At 43.8% G+C, this 20,672-nt stretch overlaps 1 protein-coding gene across 4 annotated transcripts; it reads left to right on the top strand.

Moving 5' to 3' along the window:
- Positions 1-6,168: 6,168 nt before the first annotated feature.
- On the top strand, positions 6,169-20,336 carry bdnf (brain-derived neurotrophic factor). 4 transcript variants are annotated; one of them, XM_061758752.1, is made up of 2 exons: positions 6,169-6,528; positions 18,907-20,336. In XM_061758752.1, the coding sequence occupies exons 1-2, from the start codon at positions 6,526-6,528 to the stop codon at positions 19,756-19,758; spliced, it is 855 nt and encodes a 284-aa protein (XP_061614736.1). In that variant the 5' UTR covers positions 6,169-6,525; the 3' UTR covers positions 19,759-20,336. The 4 variants fall into 4 exon arrangements, with proteins under 4 accessions (XP_061614736.1, XP_061614726.1, XP_061614750.1 ...); XM_061758742.1 differs by lacking the exon at positions 6,169-6,528 and adding an exon at positions 7,245-7,404; XM_061758766.1 differs by lacking the exon at positions 6,169-6,528 and adding an exon at positions 7,434-7,717.
- The last annotated feature ends 336 nt before the right edge of the window (positions 20,337-20,672 follow it).

Below are 20,672 nucleotides of genomic sequence, written 5' to 3'. Positions count from 1 at the left end.
ACTGGTTTAAAAATGATTACAGCATTCTTTTCACGCACAATATTTGGCCAGAAGGGGCGTTACGCATTAGTGGGGGAAAACTTCCCTCAACACCCCGCCCCACTCATCAATTTCTTCTCTAGTTGTCTTTTGAGTTACATTCCATTGTGTCTGACTGTATACGCGTTTGTAAGCAGTTTAGCATACCAATAGGATAGTAATGAAAGAGGGGCCAAATCATGAAATGTGGACAGATGTTCCACATGTGTGCTGCATTAAAGGTCAGTGCATCATACTTGCAACGTGTGTTATTTTGCACATTATGAAGTGGCTCCCATTCACAGAGTCGTATGCAAAATTTCAAGTCACTTCCACTGAAAGCCAAGTGTGGCTTTGACCTTGCTATAACATGCAAATACCTTTATCCAAATTGACACATCTGAATACACATTCAGGCTAAAAAAAAAAAAAATTCAATAAAATGAAAAAAAACAAAAAACAGAGCAGAGCGTCATGCTCCATGCACCATGCTGCACGATGAATACATTCATTCACATACATGCGCCGTTAAAATGTCACCCTCCTGAGCTGAGTTATACTTGTAGGTGCATTCGGATTGGTCTTGCTGAGTTTCACCTGCAAAATCAGACCAGACAAAGACAATCTTCGGACCTTGTCTGCTTCGGCCGCTTCTCAGTCTGGTGACAGGTTGAGATTACTTCCCTGAGCAGGGCAGCCATAAAACTACTGGCAGACAAGCAGTATATTCCACTCCAGCAGATACGTGTTCGACTGAGGTCAACCCAGCCTCCACTTGAAAAAACAAATTCAAGCAAGGCCTCATTTTCATTTGCAGTGCCCGTTTATACTTAACAGGATGACACAATGGCCTCTGATTTCAGACTGAAATTAAAAACAATCCCTCTGTTACCAGTAAACCGTTCCACAATCACACATGATCAACACACGATGTCACCCAGGAAGTTTAATTCAATTCTGATCTGGAAGTCCATCCATCCATCCATTTTCAACACCGCTTATCCTGGTGAGGGTCGCGGGTCGCGGGTCGCCGGAGCCTATCCCAGCTGACTTTGGGCGAAAGGCGGACAACCATTCGCACTCACATTCCCAGCGTCACTGAGTGGGCACTGAACCCACGCCGCCCGCACCAAAGTCAGGCGAGTGTACCGCAACGCCATCAGTGATGATCTGGAAGTCATGGTGTCTAATTTGAAAATGGTATTAAAGAGAATCATTCAGGTAGACCAGAAGTAGATGCTGCCTTGACCGCTGTCAGGTTAGTCAGATTTAAGAGATCAGTGCACTTATAGCACACCGAAAGCTCCAGATTTCCCTCTGAAGGTGGTAAATACAGTTTACACACTCTCCTGGTGTTCAGCTGGCAGTTCAGAGTTAGATGATAAGACTGCAAATCCATGCAGAAACCGTCTCCTTCGGTTCTATTTCAGCCTGTGGAGCCACTGGAGCAAGCCAAACAACCATCCATCCTGACACTGTCCGTCACACTGTACTCACAACAGCCAAATTAGCACAAAGGCAGCACTTGGCACCAGTTTGAAGTATGGTGGCAGCAGGGCGATCATTTACAGGCTGCATTACTTCCATACGACCTGAGCTGTGAGTCACTGGCCAAGCCCGGTAATTAATTTCCACCCTTTTCAGGGATATTTTAGAGCAATGTGAAGCACATTGTCAACAGGTTTCCACTGTGATTTGACCCCAACTATTTTGTGTGCACGCCATTTAAAGCAATCACAACCTCGTATGTTTCATAATAGAGGCTTGAGTAGGTTAATTATCACGACATTTGTTGTGTTCTTCCTCCTCTTTGTGGGTCCCAAATGTCCTACCGCGTAGGTGTCAAACTCCAGGCCCGGGGCCCAGATCCAGCCTGCCGCATCATTCTAATTATGTCTACTGCATGTTTCTTGCTAGATTTCATTTCATTTTAGCACAAAATCTGCACAATTTTTTTTTTCACTTTTACAGGTATTACAAGCATTTTCCTTCAAAAAAAAAAAATACCTTCTTTACATTCACTGAACTACTTACTACTTACTACTTGGTTGTCACTATTTTCCATGATTTCTGATTTCAAATTCAATCTGTTGTTAAAAATGTATATTTTCATTCCATCGGGCCATAAAACGGACGAGCCCAGCCCTCACGGGCTGACAAGACAAGACAAGAAAAAAAAATATACATTTTTTCTTATGACATAGAAAACCAACTCTTCTTGAATTGATTTGGATTGTGGCATTTTGTCAGACAGGTTCTATTTCAGTGATTTCTTGATTGAACAGGTCTGGAGGTAATCGGACTTGGGTGTGGTCAGTGAAAATGAACTCAGATTTCCCAAAAATGTGATTAGCCACACTTAATTCGTGATTTAACAGGGGAGCAAAATGGATGGATGGATGGATGGATTTTACAATGCTGACACCCCTGCAAGAGAAACCATAACTACGATGTGGCCCCCAATGAAAATGACTTTGACACCCCTGTAAAGGTTGGGGGCCAGAGCTTCTGTCTATAATGGAAGACCCTTATAAGAACACATGATAAGGGGAACTTGTTATCAATATTGTAACAGTAATTATAATGCAGCCAAGACTTAATAGTTGTCATTGTGGCGAAGGATACGAAAGTGCTGATTGACCCAAGATTTTAGGCTGGCACTCAACATTTTCGTAATGATTCTGGAGACCAGACGAGGTCCAAAAGCAATTAGCAGATGTAAACACGGAGGTTTGATGACTTGCAGTGTTAATGTGGTGCTTCAACAATACCTTTCTGGCGATTAATTTCATATCATTCGCTGGAGGCGGAGCTGGGATTGCTTTTCAAGCTCATATTATTGTCGACTCCCTGCACACCTCACCAAAGATTGGATTAAATAGAATGAGATCACATCTTAAAGGAAGATTGCTGCTTTGGAAGTGGAGCAAATTCCCTAAGTAGAGGTGAAGTGTTAAAATGAGCCCGCTATTAAATAGTGATAATACTTGATCTTATGTCTTAATATCTGCACCACAATATATTTCTTTAAAGAGAGTACAAAAATGTATAATTGCACACATTAATCTCCATATCTGGCTGCCTGTTGGCTTCAAGCATAAGCAGCACATTTTATTTCACTTAGCCACTTCAAATTTGAAAGAGTGAGCATCTCGGCTGACCACAGAGCGAAAGAACACGAGCCAGGGCGTGTGAGCGTTTAATCCGTGACCTCAGGCCAAGCCATAAGATGTATGGTGGTGAAGAGCAGTGGCGAAGGCTCGGCGAGTGGGAAAAGGGACGAGCATGAGTCAGGCAGCAAGTCTGCGAGGAGCTGTGGGAGCAGAGGAAGTGTTAACAACATCACAAGTAGGAGCCATTCATGTTACCACGTCAGGAAGCAGAGAGGACTGAGTGGAGGAGGAGGAGGAGGAGGAGGAGGAGGATGGCAGTGTTGGTGGTGGGAGTGCTTGGAGTTGATGGGACACATACATCCTTATCATTAAATCATGTGCAGCCGACAAGGGTGGATTGTTCATCCGCAGCGTGCGGTCTCAGGCGAGGTGGCGTGTTTCTTCTCCCCCTCTTTACGTCACGCCCTTATTTGAATAACCCGTTGTCCGCATGTGTAGGGCCTCTACATTGAGGATGTAATAGAAAACTGTAGTAAGGAATAAGCTGTGCGTGAGCGACCTATCGGAGAGTCTGTGGTACGGCACTTGTTGCTTTTCTCACCTGCAGAACATTCAAACTTCATTAAAGCATGGCGGCCTTTCCCTACTTAGTGGCAGGAAACCAAAGTGAGCTATTACAATGTTATTTTAGTCATCATCAATTCTGTGGCTTTCTTGTTATTGTTTATTGTAATAAAGTGTCTGTAGTGTTCTTTATCATCCATTTACAGTATTCACAGTGTATGCAAATGTTAGAGTGGTATATGACCCATTTTGGTAGGTTTCTGTGGTGAAAGCATATTTCAATTGTAAATCTTGATTAAAAAAAAATATTGGGAAGACATTGGGTTACAGGCAGGTGCACAGACATATGGGGCGGGGGCTCAAGCCCCCCAAAAAACAGGCCACCCATTGCCAAAATCAGTCATAAAATGAAGGGGGGAAAAAACCTAGTACATCTTATATATTTACTTCTGTTAACAAAATCAACACAGTCAACAATTAACAAAGGAGATGAAGGGAAGCTGCAATGACTGTAACAAGTCTCAGACGGCAGGTTTTTGTGATATACAAAAATAACACTAAGATAAATATTTGAAAAATATTTTTTTTCACTACTCAATTGAAAAAAAATAGAGAGGGGAAGTCAAAATAAACAACTGTAGCGCCTCTGATTAACTCCAAATACATTAAGGTGGGAGCATATGTAAATTCCTCCCATGGACTCAAAACAAATGACCTGAAATATCAAAACACTTCAGGTGGAATTGATGTCACAAAGGGTAATCCATCCATTTTCTGAGTTGCTCATCCTCACAGGGGTCGCGGGCGCGCTGGAGCCTATCCCAGCTATCATCGGGCAGGAGGCGGGGTAGACCCTGAACTGGTTGCCAGCCAATCGCAGGGCGCATAGAAACTAACAACCATTCGCACTCACATTCGGGAAATTTAGACTCGTCAATTAACCTACCACGCATGTGTTTGGGATGTGTGGAGAAAACCCACGCAGGCACGGGGAGAACATGCGCACTCCACACAGGCGGGGCCGGGGATTGAACCCCGGACTCCAGAACTCTGAGGCAGACGCTCTAACCAGTCGTCCACCGTGCCGCCTCAAAGGGAAATTTGTATTTATTTATTATTGATGAATGAAGAAAAATGCAGCACTTTTTTGTCATCCGAGGCAAAAGAGCAGGTTCTTGAGCACCACTTGTAATCTATGTGTGCACGTGGCTGGTCACATCAATACAATGTACTATTCATTCGTTATTATTTAATGATACCTTTTTACTTATTTTCGGTGATTGGTGACACCTCCCACCATTCAAAGTACCTCTGATTAACGCCAAACATATTAAGGTTCGAGCATATGTACATTCCTCCCAAGGACTCAAATAAATGCCCCGCAAATATCGAAACACTTTGGGTGGAATGAATGTCATCGAGTGTGATTTGCAATATTTTTATTTCCTAAATATTGCCGAATGAAGAAAAAATAGGGCACTTTGTTAGGGGCAGGTGCTTGAGCACCACTGGGAGTCTATGTGTGCACATGCCCGGTCACATCAGTATAATTGACTTTTCTCTTGTTATATTTAATGATACATTTGTATGTATGTCCCCAAAGCGTACAAGTTTGCCACGATCAAGTGAGAGTTTTAATGGGCTCAGTCGTCTGTAAGTAAAATATCCTGGGCCTCATCATCATCATCATCATCATCATCATGATGACTTTAAGATGCTTTACTGGATTCGTGCGTTCGTTGGAGCTTGATTCACAGCTTTCTTGTTTGTGACACAAGTGTCCAATGAGTTGTCACATTGCTGCCATTGTCTCTTCCATACACCTACAGGTTCCAGGATAAAGCACCACCCATGCATGCAGTGTGGTTTCCTCCGACTAGGAAGGATGCCCCCCCCCACACACACACACACACACCCGGGAAAACAAACAACAACAAATAAAGTCATTTAAACCACACGAATGACATAAACACTTTTAAGAAAGTTTGGCATGCTGGCACGGACTCAGGCGAATCTCACCTATTACTCATGTTGCTCAGTACATTTGGGGCATGGCTTGCAAGCGCAGCGCCTCGTCACTGCATAACAATCAGATGGCACCGCAACTGATGGAATTTTACTCAAAAGAGATTTCGCCTTTGAACTTCCCCGTAATTGTCATCCAAAAGTAGCGTTACGGGGGTTTCAAACGCTCGGAGTAGAACTCTTCTGCAGGGGTTTTTTTTTTTTTTTTTTTTTTTTTGGGGGGGGTGGGATTTCGAGTGCATCTGTGTGAGAGGCAACGTTAAGTATGATTGAGCAACAAGTTATGCGGACAGGAATGGGCGCTATCGATTAATTGTGGAATAAAAGTTAGGTACGCCTCGACTGCGCCTGAAAAGCTGTGAGGCAGTTAAGGACCCCCCCCCCCCACACCCTCCCCCGCCCCCCCCCAACCAGTCAGGACCGAGTCCCCGTCCTAAAGTTGCCTGCTGCCCCTATAATGGCGTTGTCCGGGCGAGTGTGTGCGTGCAAGCATCTCTCTGACAAGTCGGGCTTGTTGATGATTCGTCTTTCCCGTCGAGCCACCAAGGTTTTCTTCTTCTTCATCATCATCTTCTTCTTCTTCTTCTTCTTCTTCTTTTTTGCCTAAGAGAGTTTAAGCACGGCGATATTGCGAAGGGTTATTAGATTCATAAGTCAGCGAAGTGGTGGGCGATCTACTGAGCACAGCAGAACTTCTCAGATGATGACTTCAAACAAGACACATTACCTACCAGCATCTGTTGGAGTGAGTGGATATTAAGACACTTCTATCTCCGGGACAGCGTAGGGGGGGGAGAAAAAAAAAATGGTAAGTAAGCCTCTGGAAACGCGGCGTTCTCGGCAAATAGTCGTGCTTGGCGTTTAAGCGCTGCATCGCCGGCAGGCTCGGAGGGCTTCGACTTGACAAAAGTCACTACAGTATAGCGAGACTCCGTTGTGTGTTGAAGGCTCATGTTGACCAAGCTTGTGCGGGTGGGGGGGGGGGGTCGGGGTGGTAGTGGGGGGATGTGTGTGGGGGTGGGGTGGTGGGGTGGTGTTAGGGGGGGGGTAAAGATTGTGTGGCGGTTTGGGGCTACACCGAGGCAGGTAAGGCAACCGCGGAATACATGCCAGCGGCTCTGCGCGCGCGTATGCTGAGACTTCCAGGAGGCTCGTGCACGCACACATGCATGTATGTTCTTTGAAAGCAACACGTGCCCACTTAAGTGCCACACTTGGAGCTCTGGCTCAGCGGGTATCATTTAAGGCGGATTTTAACAGGGCGACCGGAGCGGCTTTTTTTGGTTTGTTTGTGTGTTTGTGTGTTTGTTTGTTTGTTTGTTTGTTTTCATAAATAGGAGTCGTTATCTGGAAGGAAATGTCCAACCGACACGTGATCGCGTATTAACACAGTGGGTTTTGCAAGAGAGGGGAAATACACGTGACAAGAGCAGCAGCAGCAGCAGCAGTTGTTTTTTTTTTTTTTTTTTTTTTTTTTTTTTTTTTTTTTTTAAGTGGGCACTCAACAGAAGTATCCAAATATTTCCGTGGCCCCTTATACTGTAGTTCCCCAGGCTGTGTGATGCTTTCAGCACATTGGACAGAGGCACCGGAGCCGTGCATGGACCAAACGCGCACACGGTGGACGCCAACTCGCTCGCTTCCCCCCTCTTTGCCAAACCTGGGATTGTTTTTCCAACTTTTGGTAAGATTATCCTCAGGGAGCCTGTTGTCTTTTAAACGAGATTAAGAAAAGAAAAAAAAACAAAATGCGAACGAGAGAGGAGTGCAGTGGGAAGAAAAGCGCATGTGCTTTTTTTCGCTAGAGCCTTGTCAAAGTTGTAACGTTAGGGTGTCTGGTGTGTTTTTTTTCTTTTTCTTTTTTTCTTCTTTCTTTCTTTGCACCGCACATTGTCAGTACCTGTAAGCCCCCCCACACTGCGTTTAAACTTTGGGACATGCAAGCGTTGGTCGCGGAGATCTAACCACGCACGTAGTGGTTGTCAGCCCTTGTAAAGGTAAGAGCCCCATGCATTGTTTTCATCTCACTCTTTTGTTGCTGTCGTCCTTTCGGGCTTTTCTCCAACGAACTTGAGCTTTTGAAGCACGGCATGCCGCCTCGCATCCTCGCCTGCATTGTCGGCGTCGGTCACGGAAATAACCCCCGGCCGATGAAATGGCTGCTTTTTTTTTTTTTTTTTTTTTTTGTAGTAACGAACGTGAATGAATGCATGAGGCAAGAATAAAGGTTCGCACGGAAGTCTTGTCAAATGTCTCTATTGAGAATTCTAGGTTCTAATTTATTCAAACGGGCTTTTCATTTTTCTTTTCTTTGCTTTTTTTTTTTTTGTGTGTGTGTGCGTGTGTGTGTGTGTGAGACGCTTTAGAGTTTCCGGAGCTACCTTGCTGCAACAATGTGCGTAATGGTTGCGTTATGCCTAATCATGCTCCCAATATGGGAAGTAAGACGCTGCAGTGATCCTGCTCCACAACCGGAGGACTGGTCCTTGGCTGGGCGTACATCAATAATGGAGTGATAGTCGTGATAACACATGTACGGGAAAACAAAAGCTGCCATCTTCCATCCCCCCCCCCCGCCCTACGTGCATATTTATCCGTGCTTTCTTTGCTACATTCATGTTTTGTCTTGATGTCTGTGGATTCTGTTATCGGTCCAAATATAGCCCTACGCTTTACCCCCTCCTCCTCCCCTCCCCCAGCCCCCCAGCCCGCCACCCCTCCCGTCATCGCCATCAAATCACTTGTGTTTTTACTACGACCGCTCCACGGTTTCATTCATAAGGTGCTTTTCGCTTCACCTGCTCCCCTTACTATACCCCCTCGTTTTTTTTATTTTTTTTTTTGGGGGGGGGGGGGGGGCGTGCATGCCACAACCACAGGCTGCACAGGAATAACACTCTTAAAAATACATCCGTGGTAATCAGTGCGTCCTCGTGGAATTTGCCAAAAGCAAATGGTTTATTGCAAAGAATTTGTTTCGTGTGAAATTTGTATTAAAAAAAATAAGAAGAATGATAATAATAATAATAATAATAATAATAATAATAATATGGGCGTGGCCCGAGCCCGTCACCGGCAGATGTGATGAGAGACATCATGTCTTCACATGCACTTGTGCGCATCCCCCCCCCCCCCCCCCCCCCTTCAAAAATAAGGACTTCATATCAACGGGCACTCGAGGTTCCACAGATTTATACGATTGTCACTTTAAAGTGCTTCATTCTCTAACCCCCCCCCCCCAAAAAAAAAAAAAAAAATCACTCGAGAAGCTTTGGATATTGTCCATTTCCACTCCCCATCTTCCTTTCACTCCCTCTCTCCACCTTCTTGCCTTTTCTTTCCCTCCTTCTCCTCCCGTCAACGATTGAAGATGTTCTGATCCAAGACGAAGCAACTGCAAAACGAGAAGAGAAAAGCCCCAACGCCCACATTCAGTCCTGTTTTCATCTGCCACACTCATCTTCCACGCGGCATCTTTTCCAATCAACGAATTTGTCCTCACGTTTCTCGCATCGCGTTTGAATGACGGGAACGTCCTCGTACGTTTTATTCGCTGGCGAAAGTGCGCTTATCATATTCTGTTGATTACGTCCAGACAAATATTTCATTATTTATAACGTTTATAATACGTCGCTTCTAAACTACCACGTCGCAGCAGTAACATTTCGGCTTAATTTATAAGCAAACCTTTTTTTTTTGAAAGAAAACAAAAACAAGAATAATAAAAATTACACGAATCTGAAAGGTGATTTCTTTATTTTTATTTTTTTTAATTATTATTATTTAGAGTCACAAATAGTGAAATTGTAATCCGTCTTTTTGTCATTATTTGTCGTATTGTTGCATATTTTGTATCGGTCAACGATTGAATTACATTAAGAAAAAAATATCTTTCTGGACATGTTGCAATATATATATATATATATATATATATATATTTTTTTTTTTCCCCGATTGAGATGTGGGATTATAGTGTGGGCGTGGGCGTGTTGGGTGGAGGAGGAGGGATGAGCGGAGGCGGGTTAGGAGGGGTCTGTGGGGTGGCACGACACACTTTGTATGTATGAAGGTTTTTTTATAGCACTTTTTCTGCAATGTACGTCAGCGGATCAGTCCATAAATGGGGCTGCGCGCGCGTGCGCGTGTGCGGGCGTGCGTCTGCGCGCGCACTCGGACGCACGCGTTATCTTCACTGAGAATCTCTCTCTCTCTCTCTCTCTCTCTCTCTCTCTCTCTCTCTCTCTCGCTCGCTCTCTGCAGAGTTGCGGTGGGCGTCAAAATTCACGTCAAATTGTTTCGCTTGGCTTTATTCATTTCGAGAGAAAAAAAAGCCAACGTTCACGTCTCATTTTTATGATTAATAATTCCTATAGCTGACCCGCGTGTGTTTGCGTTGGCCTTTGTCTTATTTAGATCAATTCGTGCGCTTTAAACGGATTTGTTCAAATTCTTCTTCTTATTATTATTATTATTTTGTGTCTTTTAATATTTATAATGACAAAATGCCCCCCCCCCCCTCCCCCCTTCCTTTTCCGACACCACATCGAGTCCTTTCCGCTCTGTTTCTCATTCATTTATTATAACAAACTGTCGGCTCGCCAGTGTACACGATATAAATTAGAAATGGGCTATCGATTATTTGGGGGCTATAGATGGCGGAAATCTCCACACAGCAGCAGCAGCAGCAGCAGCAGGCGGACGTCATGATATATTTAGAGCAAGGAATAATCATCTTAATCATGGCAATGAAGGCTCCATCGCCCCGCCGCCACCGCTGCCGCTTTTAGTCACCACCGTCATCATCTTCATCACCATCGCCTTCATCCAATTAACAGGCTTGTTTAAACGAGTTCTGTCAGGAGGCGAGGCTTTGGATACTTTAGAACGCGGATACGGTCATTATTATTTTATTATTAAGTTCCCTCTTGAACCAATGGATCCGCATCACGCATATTTGAATGTTTTGGAGTCCATTTCAAGGCGTAATATAGGCGCTTTTCCTTCGGCAGTGAACCATGCAAAGGTTATTGATGCTGTGCTGACATCGGATTTGTATGTCGGGGAGGGGAGGGGGGGCGCTGAAGGCATATGCCAAGCAAAGAGAGACAGACACCGAGAGCCTTAATAGGTTTCAGTGTGAATTGCATTCTGTGCCATTAAAAGACACAAAGAAGTAGTTGAAATGACTGCTGCCTCTTGCTCATTATTGGAATAAAGGTATTGTCATCACAGGAAGGACTGCATTAACTCCTCATCCCAGTGTCTCGTTCGATTAAAGGACCCGAGTTTACCAATTTCAAAGGCGTCCCAAGTGCTCCGCAGCCCACCCTCGCCGTTTGACGTCATCTAACCTTATACAAAGTGTTTGCTCGAGGAGGGATGCACTCCCACTTTGATCCAAGTGCCCTCATCTACTTTCTTTATCCCCAGTGAAAATGACAATTTCGCCAAATGTCATTTCCCCCTTCCCCATGTTACGCAGTTCCTGTCTTGCACAAGCAAGCAAGCAAGCAAGCTGAATGAATGAAGCCATCAGCAGTGCAGACTGCCCGTCTCTCTCTCTCTCTCTCTCTCTCTCTCTCTCTCTCTGCATGGCAGCAGAAACCGTATAAGAAAGGTTATACACGTTTCTTCTTCAAACAGGGAAGACGTTAAGGAAGAGAGAAGTGTAAATGCAAATCACGTTTGTTACATGGCTCGATTAAAACATGAGCCATGTATACCACCCCCCGCCCCAAAGACAAAAGATGTTCATCTATACGCCTCAGACAGTTTGAAGTCATTGTTCCTGAGAAATCTTAAACCTGCAGAAATCGAACACCACGGTGCGGATGAAATAGTGGTTTAGTTTTCAGAAGGACTACAGGTTGCTTTAACACAGGCAGGCCTCACACATCCCTCCGAGCTTGGAGCACTTTGTTGCATCCATTTATCACACGTTATTTGGAATTCATTGAGAAAACTAGTCCCTAAAGCCTCTGACGCTGCACGCAAGCCAAAAGGCTCCACTTGCTACATTGGCTTCAGTTGTGCTGCATTTGCACAAATGAGCGAGCGAGACTGTGTTGTTGTTTTTGTGACTCTAATGAGATAGCAAATGATTTATTTATGAATTACTTGTTTGCAACAGACCCCTTGTGCATGTGTGCATTTTATTTTTATTTTTTTTTTGTCCTCACTGGAGTCATGTCCCTCAGTGATTGCTGGTGCAAGTCTTTGTCATCCAGAGTTTGTCCTCACCTCCTGTGGGCCTTCGGGGAGGGCTATGGCTATATCTGTCTTGGCATGTCACCGGGTGTGTTGGAGGTGGGGCTGACTCATTAGGCAGGTGTGAGCATCCACTCCGATATTGCTGCACGCCAAACGGGAGCTCCCCAGCACATAAGCCTATGCGGGGAAGAATTATGGTGGTCATAGAGCAAACAAATCACTTTTCGTCTTTGCACTGTCGTCACAAACGATGATGAGATGCTGTTTTCCAATAATATCCATCAGTTTCAAAATGTTCAACATCCACTCAAAGGCTTGAACTGCTCTTTGGGAAGGGGACATAGTCCATTGTTAATAAACATGTGCTAGCTCTGGTACTGTCATTCAAATATGTTTGTGTGCCTGAAAGCTGATTATGACTTTGCAAAATGACCGGGCACGTGCACACAGCCACTAGGTGGTGCTCAAGCACCCGCCTCCCACCCCTACTATTTTTTATTTCTTTCTTTCCCCCTCTGGATGAATAACGTACCCATTTTTTTGCAGCCCATTATTTCTTTATTCATATTTTTTTTCATTTACCCTTTCCGATCAATGTTACGCATTGATTTGAAATCTGATGGGAATTTATGAGAACTGTACATATGCTTCCACCTTGCCCCGCGCCATTTGGAATTTAAACAGGGGTGTGCTGACTTTTTATATCCACTGTAGCCTCCCTTCACCTCTTTTGTTAATAGTTGTATGATACTGCATATAGTATATCCATTTAAAGGACCCATCCATTTGCTGTAGAGATGGCTTAGATTTTTTTTATTTTCTTTTTTTAAGCAAGGCTTTTCTTTCAGTAAGTTCATCTTTTGATTAGCCCTCAGTGTCTGTTGGCATTGAACAATCATCCTATTTGGTTTCGATTCACTGTAAGATGCAGTGAGCCAAAAACATAATTTGTTTTTGGACTGCCCACGCAAATATGACTAAGGATAGTGATGCTCATGAATAAATGATTTAAATGCAGACTATAGGTTGATTCTCGTGCGTCTCCGCGTTGGGTCACGACTTGCACGCTGACGCACAACCCTCGAGAAATATGCCACCATGTTTGGTGGGCTAAACACGGAAGCAATGAGGCTTCGCGCACGCGTGTGTGAGCTCAAAATATACTATAGAAAATATATCTAGTCAGACATCATGGTGTGGGTGTGCTGTGTGAACGAAAAAAGACAAGATGCGCAGTGAGGGCGCACTAATAGTTCCGCCTCGGGGTGTTGAAACGGGAGTTGGAGGCGAGCAGTGAGCCAGCCAGCCGCTGGTCACATGTTGCAGCGTCATCGTGTAGTAAAGTTGCTCGACTTCCACGCAGGCTCCCCATTCCGAGCGCCACGGCTCTCTTGTCTTCATCCCGACACTTGCTCGCTCCTCCTCCTCCTCCTCGGCTGCCGCTGCTGCTGCAGGCGGCGACATGCGGGCGACAACTCGGCTTTCACACACCATCTCCACCGGAGCCGTCCAGCCATGGGAGTGCGTGACCTCATCCATGCAATTTCCACCATCAATAATTTAATGTATTTGCTCCAAACCTGAAGAGATATCCCGAAGCTTGTCAGGAAGAGAGGAAAAAGTCGAAATTACTCAGGGAGTTGGCCAGGACAGCCCAGATGACACTGTCCTGTTGAATGGTCTGTTTTTACGACTGGGCAGCACAAGGTATGTTTCTCTCGCAACTTCTTGTAGCTTTGTTGGATGCTGCTCTTCTAAAAAAAAAAAAAAAAAAAAAAAAAAAATTTAAATTAAAAATAAATAAATAAAAAAGTCAAATAATAATATCAAAAAAGTTGGTGGTTTGTGTGTTGGATCTAAAATAGCCTCATCATGTCTCGTTATCCTGTGGACAGACAGCAACGCGGCCCCAGAGGGGGTATGTGAAATCTTATCCTGCCGTTCATTAATTTAAAACAAAAAAAAAACAAACAACCGCTGTTATCATGTTGACTGAGTTTCCGAAGTAGAACAATAACTATACGCTATACTATACTTACAACTATATGTAATCCAACACATAAGTAGCACGCTTGTTTCACCGCTGTACAGTAAGAAGCAGTTGGGCTGGATATTATTTATCTTGAATGTCAACGGTTCAGCGTGCTTCTGTAGCAAAACAATCTCATTTGAACACCTACACTGCAACTCCAAGTTTTTAGGAGTATCAGAACCCCCCACCCCCCCTCTCTCTCACACACACTCCCCCAACAAGTCAGTCTTTATTCACCAAAGTAAAAAAAAAGACAAAAACAAACAAGTTCCGAGAAAAAAAAAAGAAAAAAAGAAACTTTGATGGACTCATCACTCATTAAGACTTTATGGGAAACCTGAGACCAAAGCTACACCGGCCACTTTGGTCCACTTCTTCGTGGTGTTGTGTTTGCATTGGCTGTCTTCAAATTACGGACTGACTGATTGACTGACCCATCTATCTTTCTATCTATCTATCTATCTTTCTATCTATCTATCTATCTATCTATCTATCTATCTATCTATCTATCTATCTATCTATCTATCTATCTATCTATCTATCTATCTATCTATCTATCTATCTATCTATCTATCTATCTATCCATCCATCCATCCATCCATCCATCCATCTATCCATCCATAAATCCATCCATCCATCCATCCATCTATCCATCCATCCATCCATCCATCTATACTTCTCTGTCTCGTCTTCTGTGGCAGACGGGAGATGAGCGTAAAACTAAAACCTGCCAATATTCCACGGTCTCTGGCGCCACCTAGTGTAGGGAAATGTAAACTGCGGCAGTGCCCTCATTTAAAAAAAAATAGTGCAGCATTCTCCAGTGATCTGGTGATTCATGGGTAAAATGAACACGTTTTAGGACATCATTTGAATAAAATCTGATATTGTTTATAAAGATGGCGGTGAATGCTCAGAATCACTACCCACTGCTGCATGCTGTGTGGGAGGGAAGCAATTCCTTTGGATCGCGCAGCTCCATGACTGCAGCTGTTTGTACGCTTGGCTTCAGTGTGCCAGGTGTAATCCCCTGGTGGTGCTCATACAGTATATTACTGAATATGCTCTCAAATTGTGTTAGATTAAAACCAGATCTCATGTCTTCCACATGTGTCAGCCATTACCATTGACAGCTTGATTTGCTTTTTTACTGCGCCGTATTATGGAACACAAGGGGTGTCCTAAATGTCCTATCATGTGCGCATGTTTATCCACTGTTATTATAGCTGAACATTTGGCATTGAGTTCTGTGCGCGTTGGACGTGACCAAACATGCTGCTTGGTGTACACTTCCACTTGGCAAGGTTGTTGAGGAATTGAACAAAGTGTGCACAAAACAAGCAAGGTGGCAGATAACAAATGTTTTCTATACAGTCCAATCCAATGTTTATCTCTCATATTGAAGTTTTCCAATGGCGGTAGATGTTGCTATAAAGTAAACTGAAGGTACATTAGTGCCTGAATAATAAAGACAAGGAATGCTAATCCTTTCATGTGTTACACAAACTTTTCATCATCCGTCATATGAGGTATTTAGTCCTGTAATCCCCACCTGGTGCAAAGAATACATGTGAGACTGAGTTCCATATGGCAGCCATATGGGCCGTGCCCTCAAAGCAGATGAACAGGTGGTCATTTGGTGTGTGTGCGGACGTCGAAGTTCTCGCATTGTTCTGTGTGCTTCATGCTTAGAGGTGTGTCACCGCGGATAAAAGCGTGTTTGAGCAGTGGTTACTGAGGCCTTTGTGTCCCTCTGCTCTCTGTCATCTGTCGAGATGGAGATGGGTGGATGGATGGATGGAAACAATGCCAGTGTTTCCCAACCTTTATTAAGCCAAGGCACATATTTTACATGAGTGAAATCTCATGGAACACAACCAAAGAAAAATGGAGGAGAAGCGGCAGTAAAACAGACCAAAATCCAAATGTCAGGGGGTGAGGCACTGCAAGAGACTATTTGCATACTAGGTGTGGTCCAAATGTGAGACTGTAGAAATGAGTCTTAAATTGAGATTGAAACTTTTACGGGAGTATTTCCACCGGTACGGCACTCCAGAGTACTAGAGCCTGAATAGAGAATGCTCTAGAAACCTGCTGCCTTTTTAAAAAAAAAATTTTTTTTAAATTTTATTTCAGCTCTCAGAGTCTTTAAAAGACCAGCAGCGTAAGGATCAGGACGTAGTGACTGGTAATTGAACAATTTCACGGGGCACACCGATGTGCACAGTAGTTGGGAATCACTGTGATGACTAAGACTTAATTATCGGACACAAATCAATACCCTTTTCATTTGAATCAAGGTACGTCAAGCAAAACGCGAAATTATGAGATACAATATCACATATGTGACCGAACAATGACTTGCGAACTCGAAGATTTGGATCCTTCCTTGCTTGTTGTGCTCCACACACAAACACATGCTTTTATTCACTGTGAAAATCCTGCAGTGCGCGTAACATCTTCCTTCGCTGCTTGTATAATTCTCAGCCAGCCCCACAGCAATTAAATGATTCATTGGCTTTATTGCATTTTAACAGGATGTTGATTGAGAACATAAGCCATATTGATCGTCCTGATGGAAACAGGAAATCACAGAGATATAAATACAATCATTTGTTGTTCCCGGTGTGAGGATACCTGGGGGAATTGCATGCAATTGCGCGCTGTTGAGTGGCATTACCCCCCAGCAACCTCCTCCTCTCCATTCTCTCCCCTGTGGAGACCTGGAAGAGACGTCATCTGTGGTTGTTATGCTGCGAAATGACGCTGCAACTCTCTCCACCCCCTGCTGCTGCAATATTACCCCTGTGGTCTGTTACGGAAGATGCAGCACTTTGTCTGCACCATTTCCAGCATGAAGTTTGACGCCTAACAGTAATCAGCCCTCTCCCGTCATTTCCTTGATGTGGAAGCGGAACCATTTGTGTGCAGTGCTGATAATAATATCAGCCTAGCCTAAATGCATCCTACACGTAAAGCTCGTGACTGGCATCCGTCCCGTAAACCAACATGATTTTCTGTGCTGGGAAGGCCCATATACATCTCCTGATTGGCATCCAAACAATAATGAGTGCTTCATCTGTGTGGGTTTGCATATAATTAATTACAATTTCATAAGTATGGATTTGCTCTTTACACTATTCTTTGTCCTCATTGTTGTTTTAATTGGCGAGAAGGAAAAATACCCCCAATCTCCTTATCTCCCTATACGTCCTCCTTCCAGCGCACACACATTGTGGAGGAGCGTGTCCCAGAGTTTGGGGGAATGAGTGGCTCATTAAGAAGAAGGATGTGATATTCTGAATAGACTGGGAGACTCCCAGCACATCTATTTTTAGAGCAGATATCTCTATGGCAGTCGCCGATGTTGCTTAATTGCAGCCCCAGACACCAATTGAGAACGAAACAAATGCTCCTTCTTTACCGTAAAGGTCCTTGTGTCCACTCTGAGAGGAGGCAGGGCTGTGTGTGTGTGTGTGTGTGTGTGTGTCTTTGTTCACTATGTTTTACTGCACTGTGCAGTCACAGCCACTGTTTTTTTTCTTCTTTTTCCCCCATATATATTTGTTTTCTAACCGACCCCAATTGAAATGCAGGTTGTCGGGTACTTCTTAAGAGTGTAAGGATTATTCTGTTCTTCGATCATTAGCGTATGCACAGTGTCGGAGTGACAGATAGCAGGGTTTAATCATCATGTCAGTGTAAAGTTTGGCACCTTCCAGGGTAGCGAAGATGACACCTTTTTTTGACTCATTCATGTCCTGCTGGGTTCAGCCTAGAGAGTTCTGGAGTCATCCACCTGCTCTTAGCAAAGTTCTCCCCACTTATGATAAGAATTTTCTTTCCAGAGCTAGTTAAATGCCACACTCCCAAGTTTTCAGGAAGTCATCCTGTGTATTGTCGCGTCATGAAACACACACAACAAACAGAACCATATTCTTACATCAACGCATGATAGCGCTATACATTATGCTAGTCCATGTCTGTCACTTTTATCCCAAATTCAACCGTCATGCGTAGGTTTCAACACCAAGCATACACTACACTTGTGTTCGTCTCGCGTAATTGTTGGCAAAAGTGGAAAAAAGCAAGTTTTGTATTTGTATTTGCCCAACCTCATTGCATGCAGTGTGTGGCAGTTTCTGCCATCAGCAGCGTGTTCCCTAACAATAACAAGGTAGTCGTAGATGTTCATAAATAGCATCTATTGTGAAGCCACACTCAAATGTCAAAAGACAGGAATTTCTAGAGCTCAGCAAGACAAATCATCTTACACAAAGGATGACATAAGATCACGGGACCATACCTTTTTTGTACCTGGTGCAGGGGGAACACTTCCAGAATGAGCCAAACAGTTTCAAGAAAGAAAAATCGTGGAGCGCCTCATTTTTGTTTGTCGGGCCCTACTTTGTGGTTCCGGAACCACATGACGAAAGACAGCTTCAGGATTTGCAACGAAATGAAGTTCTTGAGCTGCTGATGTGCCACAACTCCAAAACGTTGTGTCGTTCTTTGGTAATCCTGTTTGCAATCAAAGCAACAGGTGTTAAAAAGGATACTTTTCGCCAAAAGATACAGCAAGAACTGCTTCCGCCTGTGATTGCCTCCGAGAGTTCTCAATAGTACAGCGCAAATACGACACACGAAGAGCTTACTTGCCGTCACTCACTATCTTTGGTATAACGGCGCCCTCTGCTTTTCAGCACAGCTCTGGTGAATTGATGCCAACAAATAAGAATCAAAGACAAACCTCACCTATGAAAAGGATGATCACAGTTTACTCATGCTAAGAAAAGACTGAGAGAACACTGTTCATATCAGTTTATGTAGCTCTCTTTTGAATGTGCAAATATCACTCAATATGAGCTAACTTCATTCAAAATGCTCTCAACTAACTAGCTCCGTCTCCCCCTTTTCCCCTCTTGTCTTTCTTTGTCCCTCCAGTTCCACCAGGTTAGAAGAGTGATGACCATCCTGTTCCTTACTATGGTTATTTCATACTTCAGTTGCATGAGAGCTGCGCCCCTGAGAGACGCCCCGGGCATGCAGGGCCATCGGACGGAAGGCTACCTGGGCGCTGCCGCCGCCGCCGCCGCCGCCGCGACGGTCGCGAGAGGTCGGGGGACTCCACAGAATGGTGGCGGGCCAGGCCAGCGCGGGATGCCCTCGCTCACAGACACCTTTGAGCAGGTGATAGAGGAGCTGCTGGAGGTGGAGGGGGAGGCGGAGGCGGCACAGATGGGACAGGGGGCAGATAAGAGCCAGGGCGGTGGGGGTCTCACTTCAGTCGTCGCCACAGAAACCAAGGATGTCGACATGTACGACTCGCGGTTGATGATCAGCAACCAAGTGCCTTTGGAGCCGCCGTTGCTCTTTCTTCTGGAGGAATACAAAAACTATCTGGATGCTGCTAATATGTCCATGAGGGTGCGGCGGCACTCTGACCCCTCACGACGTGGAGAGCTCAGCGTGTGTGACAGTATTAGCCAGTGGGTGACAGCGGTGGATAAAAAGACGGCAATAGACATGTCGGGGCACACGGTTACCGTCATGGAAAAGGTTCCTGTCCCCAATGGCCAACTGAAGCAATACTTTTACGAGACCAAATGCAACCCCATGGGGTACACAAAGGACGGCTGCAGAGGAATAGACAAGCGGCATTATAATTCCCAATGCAGGACAACCCAGTCCTACGTGCGAGCTCTCACCATGGATAGCAAAAAGAAGATTGGCTGGCGGTTTATAAGGATAGACACTTCCTGTGTATGCACATTGACCATTAAAAAAGGGAGATAGTGCATAAAATGTATAGATTTTATTGAAGAGTTTAAAAAAGAGAATACAGAGAAAATATCTATTTGTATATATACATAACAGGGTAAATTATTCCGTCAAATGAAAATTTTATGGACTGCATGTAAAAAAAAGATGAAGTTTATACAGTAAAAGTGATATAAGTCTATTTATTGAACATATTCATGACCTTGTAAACGATTAAAAAAATCTGATCAGTCATTTGCTCCCACTTTAAATTACTATATCACATTCCTCAAGACATTGTGATTTGTTTATGTTGCCAAGATTTACAAAATGAAGTGGAAAAAAAACAGGCAAGGAATGAGAGAGGACAATTCCATCTTCAAAAGCTTGCATGCTGCTTCAATTGTGAATTAAGAAATTCTCCACTGACAAAAAAAAAAGATGAGGCTGACCAAAAAAAACTTTCCGTTTGCATACTCGGCGGAAAACAACTTTCCTCTCAAGTAATTTATCTGTTTACTGTTCTAAACTTCTCAAGGTATAATGTTGGGATTACATACTATGTCAAGGTGCTGTTGTCAAAGCTTTGCTGTTTATTTTTTTATTCCCACCAGAGAAAGATATATATTAGAAAAAAGTATATATATATATATATATATATACACACACACACATATATATATATATATATATATATATATATATATATGAGACATGTTTCTGGGTTACTATTATTCATTTTGTATGTTGTGAAGTTGTTTGCAATATTAAACTGAAATATTTGAAGAAATAAAAATGAATATAGGCAACTGAAAAACAAAACCAATGTCGATAAAGTTTCAACCTTCCACTTTTAGTTACATGCACAAATGCTGAAGCGCACAAAACACATCAATCAGCTGCCAAATTGACCAGTAAGTTAACTTACTGTATAACCAATGATTCAGATT

This window comes from Phyllopteryx taeniolatus, chromosome 2 (genome assembly GCF_024500385.1).
Source record: "Phyllopteryx taeniolatus isolate TA_2022b chromosome 2, UOR_Ptae_1.2, whole genome shotgun sequence".
Taxonomy (NCBI): domain Eukaryota; kingdom Metazoa; phylum Chordata; class Actinopteri; order Syngnathiformes; family Syngnathidae; genus Phyllopteryx; species Phyllopteryx taeniolatus.
Note: the sequence above shows the minus strand (reverse complement) of the source record. Positions and strands in the feature narration are given on the sequence as shown.